Source organism: Dermacentor andersoni, chromosome 4, assembly GCF_023375885.2.
Source record: "Dermacentor andersoni chromosome 4, qqDerAnde1_hic_scaffold, whole genome shotgun sequence".
Lineage (NCBI taxonomy): Eukaryota > Metazoa > Arthropoda > Arachnida > Ixodida > Ixodidae > Dermacentor > Dermacentor andersoni.
In genome coordinates this window covers 107,165,804-107,189,155 of record NC_092817.1, presented here as the reverse complement: position 1 = coordinate 107,189,155, position 23,352 = coordinate 107,165,804, and the positions used below count along the sequence as shown (strand labels likewise).

General features: G+C 45.7%; 1 protein-coding gene across 2 annotated transcripts in view; it reads left to right on the top strand.

Moving 5' to 3' along the window:
• Positions 1-382: 382 nt before the first annotated feature.
• The window catches only part of LOC126536572 (uncharacterized), a 49,851-nt gene continuing 26,881 nt past the window's right edge, over positions 383-23,352 (top strand). Inside the window, exons 1-7 of one of the 2 annotated variants that reach the window (XM_050183589.3) lie at positions 383-672; positions 9,245-9,688; positions 10,533-10,639; positions 11,417-11,740; positions 16,448-16,627; positions 19,790-20,119; positions 21,698-22,081. In XM_050183589.3, coding sequence (XP_050039546.2) covers positions 9,315-9,688; positions 10,533-10,639; positions 11,417-11,740; positions 16,448-16,627; positions 19,790-20,119; positions 21,698-22,081 — 1,699 coding nt within the window. In that variant the 5' untranslated portion in view covers positions 383-672; positions 9,245-9,314. The remainder of the gene's footprint in view (positions 673-9,244; positions 9,689-10,532; positions 10,640-11,416; positions 11,741-16,447; positions 16,628-19,789; positions 20,120-21,697; positions 22,082-23,352) is intronic. The other variant, XM_050183590.3, reaches the window with a different exon arrangement.

The following is a 23,352-nucleotide window of genomic DNA, read 5'->3' as shown; positions in this document are numbered from 1 at the left end:
CGCTACGGTTGAGGCAACAGCGCCGCGAAGGACAGAGGCGCTATCGCAAACTGGCTCCGGCCGGCGCAGAGGTCGTCGGCGCCGCGTTTCCCAGTCGCTCGGGCTTCGCAACGCAGCTGGCAGACCCTATTGCAAGGCGGCAGCCCCCCCACGCCCTACAAAGGAAGCAAATCAAGCAAACACGTAGAGAGAAACACGCAGGACACGCCGCGTCAGTTGCTCACGTGATTAGCCACGTGACACCGTTTGCCGCCTTGCGCCCTCTACTAAGGGACCCCGACACTACGTCGTCGCAGCGCTTCAATGAGAAAAAAATTAAACATTGTTTCAAACCTTTAAAATAAAATTTATTGGACACTTAAGATCTTGGATAGTAAATTGGTAATCTTGGAAAATGTGCAGAATCTACATGAAGCTCGCTATTGGCGGTAAACGCGACTGGGACTACTTTCTTGTGCGGATGTGCCCTGGTGCGCGCCGTCTGTTTTGAAACGGCAGAATCGGCGGGAAAACACCAGGACGCCATTTTGGATGTGAAAAAGTACGCGGCCCGATTTTCTCAGCGGTGCCGAGGACCGCTTTCCGGATGAATCCGTCGCCCAAATCCGGCTTACCGGACCACCTCTGATCGCCGGAGTGACCAGGGACCATCGTGGTACGCGAATAATCGAGGTGAGCGCGCCGTGGCGCCTCCAATTCGCTTCATTTCTCGGGGTCCAGTCGCCCGAGCGGCCAAGCCGCCGCGCTCCTCATGACATCTAGGGTGAAACGGAAGCACTACGGCGATAGCGCCTGTTCCCGCTGGGCAATATTGGGTACCGACGGCGCACATTAGAAAAAAAAATGGTCGCCGATCGCTCCCGGGCCTGTAGATTTTAAGCTCGCGTTTTTAGGATTCCTCATGGCTTTCTCCGTTGCATTCGTCGCAGTTCAGCAGTAGTACCGGCGACTTAACAGCGTCGCCGACGCGGTCGAAAACGCGGCCCCGAGCATCGCCCGGCGACTTGCAATGGCGGATTTATCGCTCTCCGGGCGCTCTCTCGTATCGCGCTGGCGTGGCTAGCCCCTCTTGGGCGATGCGTGTGGCCGTTCGCTACCGACAAGTGCAATCGCACGTCTGTCTCCATTTAATAATTGTCTCCACTGTGCGACCGGCGCTAAGCGCCGACCACCTTGCGTGCAGCCAAGGCTGGCGTAGTTCCCTCGGGGGCGGGCGCTGTTTTCTTTAAGTGTATTTTTTTTTACATCGCGCTGGCACTTCCGTATGACAGGAGGCCGCGGCATCGCAGCCGTTCGCTGCACGAAATATCTCGTATTACTAGCGCATTGTTGCGTTATTAGCGAGCGGTGGGGCACTGTCAACGTCGCGAGTACTGCTAATCGCAGTCACCTGTCCAGAAGGCGGGAAATTGCGCGCCCGTTTCGGGTAGTGCCCGCCAGATGTTTAGACCTGGCGATGGAAAGTTTTGGGATTTGCGAAATGCTCGTACACGTTTTGTAATACGTTGCCGAAACAGCACTGTGTAGCCTCTAATTTCGTACGAATTGCAAGTAGAAGAAAAAGAAATCCGCCTCGGCGATACGCGCGCTATCGTTTTTTTCCTGTCGTAGTTGGTAGTGAAAAGCGGAACAATTAAGCACCTCGCTTCCAATAAACGTGTTTTTAATCATCCAACCCTTAAATCATTAGTACATGTTGCGTGTCTCTTTCAAGCGCACCTTTGCAGCTCCTCGTTCCACATCGAAGGCGCTTGATGTACGATACATTTCGGCGTGTTTTCATCTTTCTGCATGAAACTGTTCCCACCGATAATCGCCGGCGACAAGATTGCACGCTGCGGTTGCATATAAAGGGACGATTATTTGCAGACGTGTGTGGGAATTCTGGAACAAACTATCGATACCTTCATCGCTTTCGAGCTGGAAGCCCGTAAGTGGCCGGGTCGTACGCGCTTGGTTGCTTGTATACATTAGACACGAATAAAAGCTCTAGGCAGCAACCGAGTAATACAGCAGTTTGTTCACCCGGCGTGGACTATTGCGTTCCCGGTAGTCGAGCGTGTTCACATTTCTCGCAGCACAGTACCCGGAACCGTCACGCAGTGACGGGTAGCAGGGTATCGCACCATTACGGGACAGCTAGTGCACTCTTTGGTGTACAAAAGTAAGGCAAATCGCAATATCTTACTTAACAGATCGCAGACGCGTTATTTATTAGGCTAGCTTTACCACTGCTCAGAGGAGTCTGTAGCCGGACTGCCTGATATGTGTGCACCTTGGCCTTCTTTTGTGGTCATCGTGGATACTTAATTGTCTGGCTGTCATATTAAAATTAGTACACACTTGTTGAATCCTTCAACTCCAGCATTCCTGCAATGCATGTGTCCGCGGGAATTCAGATAAGGCCAAATGAAGGCTATGGCACAAGTTGCAGCAGCATAACTTTTAAATTCTGGTTTGTAAAACACAACACACCAGTGTCGTGCCTACTGTTCATTGCACGTTTTTTTTCCCTACATATCGAATAAAAAATGTATTTTCTTGCAGCCTTTGAGAGCAGGCTAAAATATTGTATGCATACACATGGCACCTGTGCCAAATTAATGCTCCACTGATGTGCAAGTAACACGTCAAGTGGCTAATCTTTTAAACACATTTTCAGGCTAGCTTTCACACACAAACAACACTGTCTGGCAGTTTGATATGGAGAAAGCTTAGGACACTACATGGAGGTTTGGGATTCTCCGCGACCTTGCAGACTTGTGCATCCGTGGCGGGATGCAGAAATGCCTCAAAGACTTCCTCTTCGACCGTTCATTTAAAGTACACCTTGGTTCAACCTTTTTGGAGAGCTTCACTCGGGAGAATGGAGTGCCGCATGGTTGTATTTTAAGTTCTACACTCTTCGTAGTATAAGTCAACACAATTGCAAAAATAATCCCAAAATTTATTAGGCATTCAGTCTATGCTGATGACCTCCGAATTGCATGAATGTCCTCCAGCTTGCCAACATGTGAGAGAGATACAACTCACACTGAACAAACTCGCGATCTGGGCAAACAGAAATGGATTTAAGTTATCCCCACAAAAAATAGTTGCTGTTCTCTTCTCACTAAACAGGCCTACAGGTTTATCCTTCCCTGCACTTAAATGAAACAATACTCCCAGTAAACCAAGAACACAAATTTTTAGGCATTACATTTAATAAAACGCTCACATTCCTACCACACATACAGTTTGAAAGTCAAAGCTTCCAGAGCTCTGAACATCCTTAAAGTACTCTCAAAGAAGTGCTGGGGGTCTGATAGAACATGCCTTCCACACATTTATCGTTCTCTGGTACATTCTTGTCTAGATTACAGGAGCATAGTCTATGGTTCAGAAAGACCCTCATATTTAAAATGATTAGATCAGTTCATAATCTAGGTCTGCACCTTTCGTGCGCAGCAAACAGAACGTCACCTGTAGTAAGTCTGTGTAGAAGCAAATGAGCCCTCTCTAGACAATAGAAGAATAGCAGTCACATGCGCATATGTTCTTAGAATCAGAGCACGAACGCAACATCTGTGTTGTCCGATTATCACAACTTGTCCTTTTCGAATGTTGTTCAACAATAGACCACAAGCAACAAAGCCATTGCTGCTAAGCTTTGAAGAGATATGCAGCAAGCTGCATTTATTGGGTACATTACCTGACACTGCACAAAACTACATCGCACTGCCCCCATGGTAGTCTTCTGTTGGATCTGACTCTTACACAGTTGAACAAAAGACAAACCCCAAGAGAACACATCGTACAAGAATATCTCGGGCTTAAAGAAAGACGCACGAAAACTTTCGCAGATGGTTCCAAAGATGCAGATTACGTCGGAAGTGCAGTAGTGGAGGGGAACTAGAGAAAAATGGCAAAACTTCCTCAGTGTGCGTCAATATTAACTCCTGAGTGTTATGCTCTGTTGCTAGCTGTAAAGACAATATGTGAGAACAGCCTCATCAACACTGATTCCCTCAGTGTAATCGGAGCACTACACTCCAGAAATGTGGCCATGCTGTTACTTGGAGAAGTAATACCTAATATAGCGAGGACATTACATAAAACTCTGTTGGGTTCCAAGTCACGTAGGAATTGCTGGCAATGAGAGAGCAGATGAATGCGCTGCACAAACTCGCAGCAGTGGTATAGAAAAAGTAAGCATGCCCCCTAAAGATTGTATGAAGTTAGTACACGGCAAACTGAGGGACAAATGGCAACCTACATGGAGTAATCGACTAAAAAACAAGCTGCAAATGCTAAAACCCATCTTAAGAATGGAAGTCATGTACACATCAGGAATGGTTTTTTGAAGTTTTATTATGTCATTTGTGCATTGGACATACCTACCTCACACACAACTTAATTCTGGCAAAAGAAAACAAGCCTGGTTGTGAAAAATGTGGACATGAACTGACAATAAATCACATCTTATTTTCGTGCGCAGAACTCGAAACACTGACGGAAAAAACATTTTACCCCATTTTACAACAGACACATTCATTTCCATCCAGCGTTGATTTTAGGAGAAAACGCATTTGTTGATATGACAAATGTTTTAAGCTTTCTAAAGGAAGCCGGGGTTCTTGAAAAACTCTAAATGCTGACTGTACGCTTCATTACATACTACGGAAAACCTTCTCCACCTTCGCATGTCTGAGATGAGGGCTTAGGCCTTTAACTTCTTGGGTTCTTCAGTGCCCTTAACCAGAGAAGGACTTGCTGAGGGGAACCAACCCCTTTAAAGAAACTACACCTTGTGTCTGGCACGTGATAGCCTCAGTTGCTTATGCGCCAGTGAACCCAACACAACACAACATTTTCTGGCTAGGCAGGCTGGAAAGTGCCTTTGGGTAATATAGTGCTAGTACAGACCATGAGAAGGGTACCCAGGTACTGTAGCTGACCTCTTTATAAATGCTGATGTGGCCCAGTCAGGCATGCCAAATGTCAGTTTTGCAGTTTCTCTTAGACTTTTCTGTATCTTGTTTCATACTTTCCCATTAAAATTTGTAGTAAGCAGAGAAATTTATAAAATGGACAGCTTGGCCTTATGTCAATACTGCAATCCTTGCCGTGTGGGAGCCTGCCTGATAGGCACTTCCTGTCTATCTCGCTGACCAGTAGTATTTGATCGAAGGTGGTTAATGGTTAGTAGAAAACTTAGGCCATAGTTCAAATAATAAGGTGCTTATATGTATCCAGCACATGTTATAACATGCTTGGATAAGCCCACTTAAAACTGTGGTTAGGAAAGGTTGAAGGGACACTAAAAAGAAAACCTATTTCGAGTGCATTAGTATGTTTTTTACAATGCTGGAAAACCACTCTTATAGTTATAGAAGGTCTTGTAACTCATAAAACAGATGTAAAAAAATGAATAATGGGTGGCACTGCCAACTTGAAGTTACTGCACCAGCTCTCTTTGACATCAAGGATTTTGATGATTGTCTTCGCGAGCCCATTCGATTGTTTGTTGGTAAGTATTAACTGCATTCTATTCTAAAGAAGCTGGAGAGTGAACTTAGCAAGTATCAAGAAAGTTTACAACGGCACAACTGTTTGAACGCGAAGAAAATACTTCGAAATCCGTGACTTTGCACAGATGTACCGGCATGAGGTTTCAGGACAAAATTGAACTTTTTTCTTCATTTTTGCTTCATATGGTCAACCTATTGCAACATAATTTACGAAAATGGAGTTTTGAAAGAAGGTTTTATCAGCCTAAACTTGATTATTGTTTCTCTTTAGTGCCACTTAAAAAGAAGACAGTAGACTTCAGCTATTCCGTTGCCTCTGAACTTGTTTGCTGCGACAGCAGCATTCCCCTACAGTGGCAAGACTGCCATCTTCTTTGCTTTTGTTTTGGGTGGCTACTTCTTCCTCAAGTAATTGAGGCCGGCAGTGCTGTTACACAATGTAACAGCATCATGCCTACCACCACCATCTTATTAATGGCCACTGGAGGTTCTGCAGCTGCAAGGCATCTCTCAACGATCTCCAATTATCCCGTCTTGTGCTAGCTGACCCCATTTTATACCTAGGAACTTTCCGACTTCATCGCACCGTGTAATTTTTTGCTGTCCTCGACTGTGCTTACCTTCCCTTGGCAGCCATTCCCTAACTAATAGACCGCCGGTTGTCTGTCCTACACATTACATGGCCTGCCCAACTTCATTTCTTCCTCCTAATGTGAAAATCAAGTTTTGTCAAGTCAATGGGAAGTTTTGCTGTTTATTGCGAGTGCTAATGTTCCCATTTTGTTTCTTCCCTTTCCCTTGTTTTTAGTTCCATTGCTATTGTTGAAATATCTATAACACCTTTAACAATGTCAATGATGTCGGCTTATACCAGGTGCATTTCTTTAACTGTACAAAATTTAAAAAAAGATTGCTTGTAGCAGATAGCACAAATGTAATCCCTGAACTGGATTGCTGAAGAGGTGGACATTACTTGCACAATTAAAATGCATAATTGACAGATTAGCAAAACTTCACTGATTAAGTTTATAACTAATTACTCTACAGCACATATTTCAGTTTACAAATTGTAGCTGGGAAGATTACAAAGCACTTGGAACAAATTCTGAAGGCGGTTCGGATTTTGAAATATGTGCCATCAAACTTGCGGTAAAAATGCACTGTTGATCCACTAACTTTTTTAACGAGACACTGTTTTATGCATTGATGCAGAAAAATAATCGAAACATCAGTGTATTTCGTCGTACATTTTGGAAAGGCATTTTTCAAAACTGGCGTCAGAATTAGTTCCCAGTGCGTATGTCTTATGATCTCACTGGCAACATTCATAATTGCAATGTGTAATTAGTTGTCAACCTAATTTATGAAATTTTACTGATCAGTATGCATTTCTGATTCTCCCGCAATTAATGTGTACCTCTTGAAGTAATTGGGCTCAATACCTTGTATTAAGCTGTCACAGGTGAAAAAAAATTTTTTAAGTGAGTGTAAAAAGAAAGAACAGTATGTAATTGTATAAGGCCGGCTCAGGAAAGCAACACAACTTTAAGCTCTAACACATGTTTGATGACATTATTCTGCCACCCACTATAGGATGTTTATGTTGAAATATTGTAGGTAATAGTCTTGCCTTTCAGAGCAGATTTATTGCTCATTCCAGGTGTGCTACTTACGGCTCGTGCAACACTATCCTCTGTTTCACCTGCAATAATATATGAGCAGAGGCGGAACATGTTACATCTTGCCCCCAGTTGTAAGGACAAAGCATCTAGCAAGGTGCACCTCAGTTTTTGTCCTGTATTAGAGTTGGGCAGCATGGTCAAGGTGCGGGATAATACCAGTTGCTGTAAATGTCCAAGTGGGCCATGTTACTTTTGTACAGCGGCGCGTGTCAAATGTAGCCGCATGGCAATTAGAATCTTCAGTGCCTAGGTATTATTAGAAGGCTCATTTTGAACCAGCACTTGGATTGCTGTCTCAGTTTCGTGCACTAGCTCTCAAGCTGACAACTTGCAAGGTACCACGCTTTCAGGGTTTTATGGCTTTGTATGCCTGCCTCTATAGCTTATCTAAATCAGGATCTCGTACTACCTTGAAGTACCTCAAAGGCAAATTTTCGCCTTCAGCGGCTGCAGGTAGCTTACAGCAAAAAAGTAAGAACAGAAACCTTGTAGCGGATGTTGTAATGCATGTCTTCCAAGCATGTATGCTAAGTCTTTTTCTTCGCATGCTGTATATCATGAAGTGTTCCATTTACCATATGCAGTAAAGCATTGTTGCGAAGGATAAGGCTCAGCAAGCACATAGTTGATGTGAGAGCGCTGCAGCAGCCTTTGATAACTGACCAGCGCTAATGTTGGTATTTATAGCGAAAGAAATTCCAAATCTACTTAATTTCAGTACTTTCATTTGCATGCTCTTAATTTATTGGCAATGAGCATGTGTTCTCTGGCATTATTCATTGAAGGAAGAAAAAAGTGGCACAGTTAGTCTGTAAGCGGATGCCCTTCTTTGTCACAATACTGGTAGCGAATAAAGAGGCAGGCATATGCTTCACAAGCACTATATGTGGAGTGCGACAACTGCGAAAAGTCTATGGACAGTGTTGTCCGAGAAAACATTTAATTCCTGCCCAGTTTGTTAGCATAGTAAGTAAAACCGTACAACACTATGTCGTTTGCACGCACATGCTTGTACAGGCTAGAATATGGAATACCAGGGTGTGATCTGAGGTTGTGGAGAGCTCTGCTTTTGTCTCGGATAATCCGGTGTGTAAACTTTCAAGGTTGTCTGTATGAAAAAAAAAAGGGGCAGTGGCTAGGTGTTGTATGCAAGGGGAGAAGTTTTCCTTCTTATGCAAAAAAAAAAGTGGTGGAGGACTACTTACACGCTTAAGCAAAATTATGCCCTTTGGGTCGCATCTTGCCACACAATAGTCGTCATCTGTCTTGTCCGCATTTCCTTTCTTTAGCGCTGTGAGCTCGGTACTTCCAAGTCACGAATGGCATGCGTGTCATCAGCATGACAGAGAATTCTCGACAGGAAAGTAGCGAGCACACTGTTTTCAAGAAAAGAAACGCAAGGAAGGCAGATGACGATTATTGTTGTGTGGCAAATATATACCCCAAAGGGTATACATTTGTTCAAGAGTGTATAGGTAATGTCCGAGGCCAAACTTGCCCTTTTCAGTTTCCCATACATGTCACAGCGGTGATGACACCATATTGAGACACTGGACTTCATGGTCTTTTTTGTTGGGTGGGTCTATTTGGCCTAGCATGGGTCTGTGACATCCCTTACGTTATAAATTGCAGCTCATGTGCAAGGGCAGTAGTAGTTACCTTTCTTCTGAAGTTATTTGCTTCAATTGGTGACTGCAAAGTCTATAACCTTGGCAGTTTTCTTATTGCATTGGGATGCTGTGTACTAGGGCTGCTGCTGTCAGAAGCTTAGGAGTGGAGAGGAGGCTGAAAAAATAGGCGTGTTGAAGTATTTTAATAAGGAGGGACACCTGTGGCTGTTTCTCGCTTAGCTTTGCTGTTGAAACAATTTGCCATTGCCATATTTTCTGTACCGCTTGTAGATTCCTTGACTACATGTTATACAAGATTGTTGTAGCCAGGGTAATTTGGGCTTACATTCAAGAAGTTATTTCTACTTGTGATGTGAGGTTGGAGCAGCTTATGTCTGTGCACTTGTTGACAGGGCTGTCTGTCTGGAATGTGATCTCGCAGGAGTGGACGTCGTGAGTGGAGGGCAAGTGTCGGGGGGCAGCGTTCCCCCTGACGGGGAGAGGCCGCAGCAATGTTCTACGCACACTTTGTGCTGGCCAAGAAGGGCCCGCTGGCACGCATCTGGCTGGCGGCCCACTGGGACAAGAAGCTGACGAAGGCGCACGTCTTTGAGACCAATATTGAGAGCAGCGTCGAGGGCATCCTGCAGCCCAAGGTGAAGATGGCACTGCGCACCTCCGGCCATTTGCTGCTGGGCATCGTGCGCATCTACTCACGCAAGGCCAAGTACCTGCTCGCCGACTGCAATGAAGCATTCATCAAGATCAAGATGGCCTTCCGGCCGGGAGCAGTCGACCTGCCTGAGGAGGGCAGGCAGGCTGCTCTCAGCACCATCACGTTGCCTGAGGTGTTCCACGACTTTGAGGCCACCATGCCCGACCTCAGGTGAGGAAGGGGTTGGGATGGGCACAAGGGGGTAGGGCTGGGGGTTGTCAACTTCATCATTATAGGATGTTGCTCTCACAGCCTGGCTACATATAGCTACCGTCACTTTAACTCGAAAGCCATAAGGAGCAGACACAAAAGTCTTTAGAAGGAAAGCACATTTAGCTAGCAATTTCAAGGAAACCAAAGCAGAAGTCTTCAGCACCATACTCGGGAGAAATGAAAAGGCACCTAATGCGTGTTAACTGTGATGGAGGCTGGGCTGAGCAGCTGTGCCCGGAACATTTCCATAACATGTAGTCTTGCTTCTGCGACATAAACCTCATGTGAGCTACTGGGCTTTCAGCTTTATGACCTGTAGCACAGAGAAACAGGTTACAGTGCATTCTATAGCTCATTCTTTCCTTTTTTGTAAGACCAGAGGTGCGGGCTCATCATTACCAACTTTTTGTCAGCCAGATTGGGCCCAGAATACTGCTGAAAGAAGTACAGGCCTTTTGAATCTCTCAAATAAATGAAAGCCATCCCAGACCCAGTTTTTCAGTCAAAGCAGTACTGAAGCTGTGTATCTTAATCGTTTCAGTTCTCTAGTAACTCTAGCTCTCAAGCAACTTAACTAGAGAATCTGCTTAATGTAAGACGTAGTGTGTGGGCAGGCATGTGAAATACTACTGTTGCCATTGAAAAGGCACCCTTGTCACATATGAAAATGAGTTTGATTTTTGTTGAGATTGCAGTACAGAACTTTTGCAATAGCTTAGCGGTAACAGGAACAGTGCTCTTGCACCTGGAACCGTGAAGCATTTCGAACTGAATTCTTCATGACCATATTATGCATCTGCAGCAACATTGACATGGAAGCGGCAGTTACGCTGAACCAAAGCCGTGCGGAAGACATCACACTCAAGGAGGACTATGGCTCGCTCAGCCTCATCAATGATGACAATTTTGGTGAGTAAATTTTTCATTGTATGTGCATGTACGTGGGTGAGCAAGTAGCTTCTGCGTCCTCAGATGTGCAGAACTAAGCTGTTGTACCTGTAAATAAACAGAGCCTTGTGTGCTAATGTTTTCCCTGAACAAGGTTCTCCTGCATTAAAGTAGGAGCAATTACACAGTGTGTGACATCTGCAGTGTTATAGCTGTTTGTTGGCTTAGTGCTGGTGCGGTTGCTGTAGCTTCTTTTTATCAGTTGTGCATAAGCTTTTAGCTTGTGAGGGAACAGTTGTGAAGATGGCAGGGGAATTGTATACATTATACTTGAAACACACACTGCATTGAAATTTAATTCCACCTAACAGGGCAAGAAGCACAGAGGAGGACAAACCTGACATTGATGTCATTGAGAGAAAAGCAAATATTGTCACATAAAAAAAAAAAATTCATAGGTAGGTACAGCAAAAGAAATGGCCAGAAATGCAAGCATGCACTCTTGTCGTAGCAACCTTGGTTGTGGACAGCAAGTGGTCTGTCATATCACAATTTTGGCACAAAATTACCACAGTGTGATAACCATCGACTCACTTGGAGCATTTGTGACACTGTGTGGAAGTGTGTGGGCAGACTTGTCTTAAGAAGTGCTTCTTGCTGCGAATTTTCAGTGCACAACCGTGCGAAATAGTGTATTCATTCGACTGTGCGCTGCAACGCAAAGGTACAACTGCTAGGACCAGCGGCTGTTCCCAACAATGTCAGCAGTGACTCAGGAGTATCCCCCCTTGCTTACAGGAGACATGGGTTTTGACGACCCCGAGATGGCTCGTGAGGCTACCAACATAGATGAGGCATTTGACCAGGCCAGCCTTCTGCTGGGAGGGTCCATGCTTGGGCGCCCCTCCGAGGTCCCCCGAGGTCCCTCTGCCTCCGCCGACATTGAGGTTGGCGCGTCGTCTACTGCTGCCGAGAACTCGGCTCTGGGGGCAATGCCGGTGCCCGGCGAGTCCATCGAGGCCGGAAGGAATGCTCGGGAAGGAGAAGCCGACCCTTTTGGAGCAGCGGCTGCTTCAACCGAGACTGAAGTGGCCGAGGATGCCAGGGAAGGGACGCTACTCGGTAAATGCAAAATCATTCTTCTTGCCACTTCCTTTTTCTAACTGTTCCGTTGACCAATCTTGACTGGCTGTTTTCAGTAACAGGTTATAATGGCTGCTTGCTTTGGAGCTTGTTAGTGAATAATCGTCGCAACACAGTGTAGCATCACTTCAGAATTTTCAGAGCTGTGTGCTTTGTTAAAGGTGCTCCAGGCTGGGCCAGTGTGGGCACTTGACTTTGGAGGGCTGCAAGCCATTCCGCGTTTTCATTTTATTATGCATGTAATTATAACGCTCTTACAATTTTTATGTTTAGGAAACGGGATAGTATGACTCCTTTAAAACTCCAGAATGCTCAAACGCTATTCCAAATGAATGAAAATTAAAACATTGTGGCGATAGAGTAAATTCATACTAAAAAGGTATATTGGTAGTATATTGGTAAAAATGAAAAATGGTATTCGAGTTAAAAATGAATTAACTTGTAGTTGAGCGTGCTTATAATGACCCTAGTTATCACGAATGTTCGGTTACTGTATAGACTCATGTAAGGGTCGCTCTTTTTTTTTTGGTACTAATGTTGATGAAGTGTGGCCTTCACACAGCACCGAACCTTTTGGTCAAACTGGTCGAGTGCTGTAGATGTCGGTTGGGATTACTTTGTTAATGCGGCCGATAAAGCCAATATCGCAGAGTCAGGCCCTGATGAGTTCGTAGTCCGTGAGGGGAAAGGCTCTGTCAGCAATCAGTTGGGCTAAGAAAGGAAACTGTGGAACCAATACCACCAACCCGTAAGTGCATCAACCATCAACCAAGTTCATCCTGTCACTGAAACAGCTATACAACAGCAAAGGTCTAGGTTATCACTAGTCTGCTTTGAACATTCTGGAAACCATAATTGTTGGGCCAGCATTGAATATGCGAAGGTGTATGAGTTACTTCAGGAAGCAATATTTTTGCCATTTGATTGGCTTGTTTTACATGTCTACTTATGAACATCAGCTATAACAAATGCATCCCACATGACTGTAATGTTTGTTCTCATTGGGCTCATTTGTAACAATTGTGTTCGTGAGCTATCCACAGCTGAACTTCACTTTAGAATGTCAAAAGCACTACTGTGGCTTTTCTATCAAGTTCCCAATGCTTACCGTATTTACTCGTGTAAGGCCCAGCCTCATGTAAGGTCTGCAACGCCACTTTGGAGTGCAAGAATGTACAAAAAAACGTTTCAGTACGTGTCTTGTGCATGCCACTGTGCTGGTTAATTTTCGCAAGCTGCTACCACATGACACTAGTTACGCCAATGATGACATTGTCATAGTTATTATCATCATATTTCACACTTAGTGCCAAACCAACTATGGACACCAACTTCAATGAGGTGATGCTGGTTAAGCCTAGCTAATGGGTGCTGACGGCGACACGATGTTGTGGGAAGTTTGGCCTTAAGATGTAGGTACGTACTACAGTAAAAGCTCATTAATTCGAACCGCAAGGGGAAGCCTCTTCAGTTCGAATTAACGAAAGTTAGTACTAACGAAAGTGAAGAAGAACAACAGTAGACTGATTTGGAAGCAGTAGGGCATGTCAGAAAGTGATGGCGTGTGCCGCGGGCACACGCCATCTTCAAATCGAAGCTCTGGGTCCGACTGTGCCACACCACCGATGTCCACTGAAAGGAACGTTAGCCGAGGCTTAACACCATCACAAAGATCCGCGACGGCCGATACCTCCTAAGCTGAAAACAGACGTGCACAAACGATGAAGATTGCCGAGACAAAGACGCTGAACATGTGAAGGTGGCGAAGGCCCCGATTCGTCGGTTCTTGCTTGCAAGCGCAGCTGCGACACACTCGATTCACTGTGTTTTGGTGCTTGCCGCGCCATCTGCCGCACAACATTAGCAGCTGCACAAGATTTCTAAAGCCTCCAAGATTCGCAACAGGCAAGAAGTCTCGGAGGTTACGTCGAACGAAGAGGTGGCAGCCGCCGCTGCCTTCTGGCTGACTCCGCGCCGGTTAGATTTTTCCCGATTTCGCCTTCTCTCGCCGTTCTCTCCGTTCCGGAGGCGACGCAGCCTTGTGAGTAGGCAGTAGGCGCGTTTCTCTGGCCGTGTGCCAGGCGGTGCGTAGTTCGAATTATCCATGGTGGAACCTTCTCGCGTTCGAAATAATGGGCTTTTTATATATAGACTTCTGTGGAGCTTGGCTGGACCTAATCGTACAGTTCGAATTATCCATAAATTTGAATTATTGAAGTTCGAATTAACAAGCTTTCACTGTAGTAGACCACGTTGGCAATCAGTGTGGGATCACGTGCATGAGCTGGACTGATGGCCACATGCTTAAAGTGGAGTTTGTATCTGTGGGCAATAAGCTGACTGCTGCATTTGCCTACCAAGTTTATTTGTGTGCTTACTGATCGGAACAGCGTAAGCTCGTGTGTGGGCATAAAAGTAATAAAACTTCAAAACAGTGTTGCGGAATCAAGGTTGCGTGCACGGTACTTGCATTTGTGAAAATCGGCGACGCATATCGAGCTGCGTGACGGGTGAATGTTAAACGTGCCCTCGGCCTCTGCTTTATAAGTGTTTAAGTAAACTGTATTTCAGTTGAGCGCAACACTGAGAAAACTCTGTAAATGAATTTCCCTCTGTGCTGGCACTCTAAAAGATAGTGAAATCAATTTTGTTGTTGCAGTTTTCATTTTTTTAGACTGCCAAATTATTTGTAAATTGTTTGTCCGTGTCCGAAAAACTGGTCTGTGGCTGTAAATGTGTTCGTGGTTAACTACCAGCATTTGCTGTTTTTCATCGCAGTTTGAGTTCACTTTGAGGCTTCGGTGAGTAGCAACAAGGCTGCCTCGTGTAATGCCCGCACCCAGTAAGGTAACAGAAAGAGGAAAATGTGCAGGAGTTACACACGAGTCAATAAGGGTGTGCTTATACTTGAATATCACCAAACTGAATAGCGAACATTTGAATAAATCAATTCACAAATCAAATATCTAATATTAGATTTCTCAACTATTAGATTTATTCGTTGTCGAGACCCACGTGGTGCTGCATGGCATCTGCGCTGTGGAACCCCTCGTGCTTGATGCCGCACAAGCGAGCTCCTCACTTTGTTTTCAGCGCAGAAGTAGCATTGAGCATGCTGCGGACAGGCTGCCTCCGCTGACACTGTCGGTACAAGGTCTGTCCAGGCCAACAGGACCAATTGAAACAATAATGCGATGTTGAACAGGCGGAGTGGCAAGAAAAGGAGCATGTATTTTGGAGAGTGTGAATCAGGCCGATTAGATGCCAAAAGGCATGCGGGGACCGTGTCGTACACGCGGTGACGAAATAAATGCTGCTTCAACAGCTGCCCAGCTAACTTGTATGTGTGATTTTCAGACCAATCAATGATGAGCCATCCGTACGAACATATTAGCAGCAAGCATTCCGGGATGGCTTACGACCCGTTACCACATCGGCCAGCCGCGAATTTTCATCACTGCCCCTACTGCAGGCATAATTGGCGCTGCTTCGTCGGGTGTTGGCAACTAAAATTAAGGTTTGGTGCCGAACCAACTTGGATCTATTCTCAGCAGCGCACGATGCTTGGAAAGCCGACAAACCGCCACACAAACAAAAGTGGGCTTAAGGAACGGCAACAAAGTAGGCCATGGAATGCCACCATCTTTTCTACACACCATACGGTGGCCTCTTGTTCCTGGCGGGGTTGCATGCGCATGTTGGTCTCTTTCTGTAGCTTCGACCAACTCGTCACAAGACTCGTTTTGGATTTACATGGCAGGCGTGAAATTGTCATGTGACTACTGTGCTGACCATACACCTGTGTACATTTGCATGGACAGTGGATGGATGAAGAGGGTGAGGGGGGAGGGAGTGTCGTGCGAACTTGCTGCAACCCTCCCGATTTAGAAATATTTGACAGGTGGTAAATCATGCCGAACCTGACAATGAAAAGGCACCTGCTCTCTACCGTCAGCGCCAACTGCACTTGACCTACACAGCACCAACGATGGCTGCGTGCGGAACAGTGATGGACTCGTGTGATGCACAGTCCGTGTGTTTGTCAGTCCCACAGATTGGCCTTACGAAAACGCACCTGCCGTAAACATGGCAAAGCCGTTCTGTATCTTGGAGGAAATTTGGAAAGCAGAACTTTCTATGGAATATAAAACATTGCTGTAAAACACAGGTTCACTATTAAACTGAGAACCTCCTTGATGTTCGGTACAACATAGCATTACTAATTCTTTAGCTTCGGAGGGAAAAAGAGAACTTGATTCTATTCAACAAACAATCTATTGATGAAAATATATTTTCCAGACCGTATGCTAGAACTGAGCTGTAATCAAGGCTGGCATGCAAATTCGAAATTCCGTTTTGTAAGAGTAGGCTGAACTGTACATCATTATTTCTGTGTGCCTAAGTTCCTCCTAACTTGCTACATTTTTGCTATGCAATGCCAGGAGACTCCCAAGCATGGGCAGCACCGTGTTTTTTTGTCCAAGGTATTAAGCTTTGTGATAAATTTTCTGATATTCATTCAGCACAAAGTCTGCTACTCGCTAATTGTACACCCATAGTAACTGTGGTAAATCAGCATTTTGAGGTATCAAGCTCAGCGTGTCAAATATGATAAATTGGGTGCTGTTGCGTAGAACTGTGTGAATGTTGGCTTGTCTCGAATGTTGTGTGTGTGTGTATGTGCAGAGGGTGAACCGAGTGGCTTGTTTGAGCCAGCGGGCCTCTTCGACGATGCGCCACTGGGCCACGTGCCCTTAGACACCAGTGGGTCAGACCGGGATGGGCCCTTGGGTGCTCCGGGACCCGCACCAGCAGTCCCCGACGCCCGGCCCGTTGACGAGAGTGACGATGATGACGACATGTATGGTAAGTGTATTTGCTCTGTTAGGGCAACCTGGCGAAGTAGTGCAGTGGGTCATGAACAACCTCAGATTTGGTGCCTTGAAAGAAAAAGGAGGTTTTCCAAATTTTTTGTCTTTGTACAACTGTGCAAGAGGATGCTCGAAATGGTCCGTGTGGTGAACGCGCACCAGAAGGAGAACAAGAAGACCTAGGCATTGAGGAATGAACGGGAAAGGAAGTGTGCCGCCACTTCTTTGAAGGAACTTGAGCTCAAAAAGAATGTTTTGGCTGACGCCGAAGTGTGGGAGCCCCTCACCTAAACCAAAATAAACTCTTTAAAGCGGTGGCGCGCAACACTGAGGCGTCGTGCGCGGGCTGAGACTGTGTCAAGACAGTCGAGGTTGATGTAACAGCTGTTGAGAAAGAATCTTTCACTTGTGACGAAGTTCGGCCCTCATACCAATGAGCTTGCTATCTGTTGATAGAAATAGCTCATATTCGAAAATATTTGCTTCTGTATGCATCTCCTTTTCGGTCGTATTTGAGTATGTTCGACTCTATTCACAATGGGCTTTATAATTTTTTTCGAATGAGTTTTCTGTGCATTGCACTAACACCTCCCTTCTGTTTTCTTTTTGAATAAAATAAACACTACTCCTTACTATAAAAACTAGATTAAGTCGGTTTTTATTTTTTTTACATGCTTACTAGAGAGTGACAGCATCGGGCGACATGGTGTCAGCCTGTCTTGACAAGACAAAGTTCTGTCACTTAGGGAATTTTGCAAAGCTACTCAGGAAAAGGACCTTAGCGTTGAAGCAATGAACGACAATCTTATGGGCATCATTAAGGAGTGTGCAATAGAAGTCTGTGGTAACTTCGTTAGACAGGATACCAGTAAGCTATCGCAAGTGACGAAAGATCTGATAAAGAAACGCCAATGTATGAACGCCTCTAACCCTGAAGCTAGAATAGAACTGGCAGAACTTTCCAAGTTAATCAACAAGCGTAAGACAGATGACATAAGGAAGTATAATATGGATAGAATTGAACATGCTCTCAGGAATGGAGGAAGCCTAAAAGCAGTGAAGGAACTAGGAATAGGCAAGAATCAGATGTGTGTGTTAAGAGACAAAGCCGGCAATGTCATTACTAATATGGATAAGATAGTTCAAGTGGCAGAGGAGTTCTATAGAGATTTATACAGTACCAGTGGCACCCACGACAATAATGGAAGAGGGAATAATCCAGAGGAATTTGACATCCCACAAGTAACGCCGGAAGAAGTAAAGAACGCCTTGGGAGCTATGCAAAGGGGGAAGGCAGCTGGGGAGGATCAGGTAACAGCAGATTTGTTGAAGGATGGTGGGCAGATTGTTCTAGAAAAATTGGCCCCCCTGTATGCGCAATGCCTCATGACCTCGAGTGTACCGGAATCTTGAAAGAACGCCAACATAATCTTAATCCACAAGAAAGGGGATGCCAAGGACTTACTGTCTGTTGCCTACAAAGTATTTAGTAAGGTAATCACAAATAGAATCAGGAACACCTCAGACTTCTGTCAACCAAAGGACCAGGCGGGATTTCGTAAAGGCTACTCAACAACAGACCATATTCACACTATCAAACAGGTGATAGAAAAATGTGCGGAATATAACCAACCCTTATATATAGCTTTCATTGATTACGAGAAAGTGTTTGATTCAGTCGAAACCTCAGCAGTCATGCAGGCATTACGGAATCAGGGTGTAGACGAGCCGTATGTAAATATACTGACAGATATCTATAGTGGCTCCAAAACCACCATAGTCCTCCATAAAGAAAGCAACAAAATCCCAATAAAGAAGGGCGTCAGGCAGGGAGGTACTATTTCTCCAATGCTATTCACAGCATGTTTACAGGAGGTATTCAGAGTCCTGGATTGGGAAGAATTGGGGATGAGAGTTAAGGGAGAATACCTTAGTAACTTGCGATTCGCTGATGATATTGCCTTGCTTAGTAACTCAGGGGACCAATTCCAATGCATGCTTACTGACCTGGAGAGGCAAAGCAGAAGGGTGTGTCTAAAAATTAAACTGCAGAAAACTAAAGTAATGTTTAACCGTCTCGGAAGAGAACAGCAGTTTACGATAGGTAGCGAGGCACTGGGAGTGACCGCGGATCCGGATCATGAGACTGAAATAATCAGAAGAATAAGAATTAGCTGGGGTGCATTTGGCAGGCATTCTCAGATTATGAGCAGCAGGTTACCATTATATCCCTCAAGAGAAAAGTGTATAACAGCTGTGTCTTACCAGTACTCACGTACGGGGCAGAAACCTGGAGGTTTACAAAAAGGTTCAACTTAAATTGAGGACGACGCAACAAGTTATGGAAAGAAGAATCGGTGTAACGTTAAGGGATAAGAAGAGAGCAGATTGGGTGAGGGAACAAACCCTAGTTAATGACATCTTAGTTGAAATCATGTAAAAGAAATGGGCATGGGCAGGGCATGTAATGAGGAGGGAAGATAACCGATGGTCATTAAGGGTTACGGACTGGATTCGAAGGGAAGGGAAGCATAGCAGGGGGCGGCAGAAAGTTAGGTGGACGGATGAGATTAAGAAGTTTGCAGGAACAACATGGCCACAATTAGCACATGACCGGGGTAGTTGGAGAAGTATGGGAGAGGCCTTTGCCCTGCAGTGGGCGTAGCCAGGCTGATGATGATGATGATGACTCAGGGAAAACCTTGAAAACTCAGGGAATTTGGGAATGTCAACTTGGTAGACAACCTGTGTCTACTTCTTCAAGAGCAACATCATCTTACTTAGCCTTATTACTACATGACATCAGCAATTTTTGTTCTGTGTCATGATGTTATGGTAATGGCATTGATGCCAACTACAGCATTTAACGATGACTTTAGCATCAAATTAAAATATAAGTGCTTCTAAACCTTCATATGAACTGGATAAGTGCGATCCTTTTATGTGCAAGAAGAATGTTGTAAAATATAATACAATAATATAACGTTTCGATGGGGGTGAAATGCAAAAACGCTCTTGTACTTGATTTGGGTGCACAGTAAAAAACCACAGGTGGTTAAAATTAATTTGGAATCCCCCACTACAGCGTGCCTCATAATCAGGTTGTGGTTCTGGCACTTGAAATTCCAGAATTAAAATAATGAACACTGTCCTGCAGATATGGGCCCTCCGTCAATGGGTGCTCCGTCAGGGCCGTCCAGTCCTGGGAGCTCTGTCGGTGATGCCAGGGACCTCGATGGGGGTGCGACGACGTCGGCGGCTGCCGGAGCAGCCGGTCCGTCCTCCTCTTCGGCGATGCCTGGTGTGGACGAAGGCCTGCTCGATCAGCAACAGCAGGACGAAGCTGCAATGCCCCCACCTCCACAGCCGCCCTCTGTGGATTCGGCTCAGATGGGTGGCGTGGATGCTGGACCTGGAGAGCAGACGACGCTTCTCAACAACGAGGATGAGAGCTTTGCCCTGGCGCCGTTAGACACCATTGTCCAAGGTAGGGAGAGCTGTCACACATAGAAGTTTGTTTCTGGGAGAAAAGTGAGAATTACTGAAAAGAGAAAAGGTAAGCCAGACTGACAAAACACTGTTGAAAAAGAGCAAGTAACAAGTAATACAGTGAAACCTCGTTACTACGAACACTACATTGACAAACTTTTCAGAAATCGACTGCTGAGTTGTGGTTTTGTGTAAAAATATTTCAGTACTACGAACTTCAAAATACCAAACTTTTCAGCATAACGATTGTTATTCAGTTTCCCTGTGATGTTAACGTCCCAGTACTATGAACTAATATTACGAAATCTGGGGATTCTTAGATTTCGGTGTATCCTTTATGGCAGCAGAAACAGTAGGCTAGCAGAAGACAAGACGCATAGAGTGGACGTCACGGCACATGGGTTCCGCATGGGTTTGCAAAACCTGAGACAGTGCCTGAGAAAAAAATAAAGCGAGCGAGCGGAGGCAACGTCACATCAGGTTTTGCAAATGCATGCTCTGCCCAGAAAAGTGTTGCCTAGCAACGGAGGCACGTCTTTTCCTTCTTTCACCCTTCTTTTTGCGCACGTCTCTTTCTTTTGTGCTTCTTTCTGCGACCGTACTAGCTGCGACTGCGGTGAAACGTAACCTCCAAACTCGCAGGCATGCCACACAGTCGCACTTTGCATTTTGCAGACGGTGTCGTCTAGGCGCGCTTGCGCTTCGACGTAGTTCAGGCGTCCGCTTCGAGCAAGACAGTTGCGGTGTCCATGGCAAGAAATGTGAAAACAAACAAAAAACAAGGAACATTACGCTTTGGAGGCGATATGGAGCTACCTTTTTGTCGGCAGTTTTCTCGGTGTCAGTGTCTGTATTGTGCGTGTCACTCACATTATATGGTGCTTCGATGGTGCATGGTGGCGGAATCTATGGAAAACAACAATAGCACGTGCTGAGAGCTAACAGAGGTGTTTTCGTGGATAGCTCATATGGCGACAGCTTATGAACTGATAGGTTGGTGAACGGAATGGTTCATTTTGGGGCTTTCACTATAACGATCGTTCAGAATAACGAACAATATTACGCAGTCCCCTGAAGTTAGTTATATCGAGATTTCACTGTAGCAAGTAGACACAACTTCCACACTGAATTGGTCCCTTTAATTTCCTGGGAAGCTCTGCAATGCACAGACGGCAACATTCCATATTCTGTGCTTTAATGCTGCTCTTGGTGATAATATAGCACAGTCTTAGAGAAGCACTCTGGAATGGGACCTCTTGTTGTGCTGTAGAAATAGCAAATGTACATGTTGACAGTCCCTCACAAGACTTCACTATGTGCACCATACTTCAGAAGTGTATTGTTGTGCCTTCAGATACTATAGCTGTATGTCTTGTTTGTACATTCTATCTACATTGCGATCTAATGGCTTGATGTGCAGAACTTTTCAGGTTATTGGTGTCAGTTTTGTATTCATGTATGCACGCACATTGTTCTTCCCCCGTGCATTGCTTTCAAATGTTTTAACTCCCCAATTAGATTTGATTTCTCGAACCCCTGCCACCCTGTGAGCTCGAATGTGTCCATCCCGCTGCAGGTGTGGAGAAAGCCCGCGCCAAGCGGAAGCGCAAGCTGATCGTCGACGAGGTGAAGAACATCTCGGGAGAGGAGATGAAGTCCCAGCTGTCGGACACGAGTGACATTGTGACCACGCTGGACCTGGCGCCGCCCACGAAGCGCCTCATGCACTGGAAGGAGACCGGAGGCGTCGAGAAGCTGTTCGCGCTGCCTGGCCGGCCGATCTTGTCCAAGGCCCTCTCCCGCCTCTACCAGCGGCACCTGACGACGCGCTCCGTCGAAAACGAGCTGGCCGCTGGGGAGGAGCATTTGCTGCAGCAGCTTGAAGATGAGCAGGACACCATTGTCGAGCAGCCGCAGCAGATGCCGCAGCACGAGGACCACATGCAGGAGAACAGCCTGGGTGAGGATGCTTGTCTCTTGCCGCAGCCGAGCTCAGTCATTTCTCGGGCCGTTTACCATCAGAGAAAGGATGGAGTTTTCAAGGCACTTGCCAGTATATGTAAAATTTAGGGGAAAACAAAAAGGTGAATTTTCACTTCGGTTGCCTTGTAGTAGGGACGTTGGTACTGTCACGTTCAGTATGAGCTGCAATGCACGAGTAGTCTCCAAACTGACGCTCTCAAGAAAAGAGTGGAGAGAGTTTTGCCCTTCCAGCAATGCTCATACCCCCGTGCCCTTGGAGCAGTATGCTTCAACATGGCACAAAGCCAAATTGTGTGACACCTTCACCCTGTGTGAACAGGCATTCCTGAAGTTACCCGTGTTCATCTTGCCTGTACTCTCGAGGAACATGGCAGTTATGCAATATTCAAGTGGTAATGAAAAGTGTGCCTGCCAACAAGCATTTGCATCGTCGGCCTCTACTGGCTTAGCCAGCTGTCGTGCACTGAAACTTGATTAACTGAAGGCATGCAACAGTGTAAGCTCGGGCCATTTAATCAATAGTTTGCAGCCCTTGTGGAGTAGAGTAGTTTTTCAGCTTTCCAGCCTTATTGTCAGCTGTTGTGCACAATAGACTCCCTGAGATGGAAGCACTGTTGAAATGGATTATACGATAAGCCGGAAGATACGAGCATATTTGTTTGGGTACCCATAGATTCAGTGAGTTTGTGCTAGGCTGAGTTAGTGGCGAGACGAATTTACAAGGGCCTTTCACTTTCCTTGTAAATGGAGCCCACACAGCCTACTGCACTGGTTTGTCGTGGGGGTGAGGAGAAGGTGAGCTGCAGTGAATTGCAACACTGGAGTCTTGCATTCGTTTGCGGTAATGTAGGGGAGTAGTGTTGTTTGGCGCGTGTCTCCTGTTCTAGCGTGGCCATGGCTAAGCGCATATGCAGCCTGCATGTACTGTTTTAGAAGTAACCTGCCGCACGTGCCAAGAGTAGGCGTGCAGAGATGTCGTGGCATTGTGTGTGTGTGCGGTTCTCCCGCATGTTTAGTACTGGAGGTTGCATATTGTCGAGTCTCGGAGACTCGTATAAGTGAGAGGCAGACAAAGCATTCGCTCCCCACTGCTGGCACATTTCACGATAGCGTCGTCCCACTGTGGGCGACACCATCAGCTGCGGGGGCGGAGTGGACGCGAAAGCGGGGCTGGCTTCGCTTCGTGCAGCCGATATGAAGATATCGTCAACACAGCATGAAACCAGGCCTTTTGTAGCCAATTCTAAG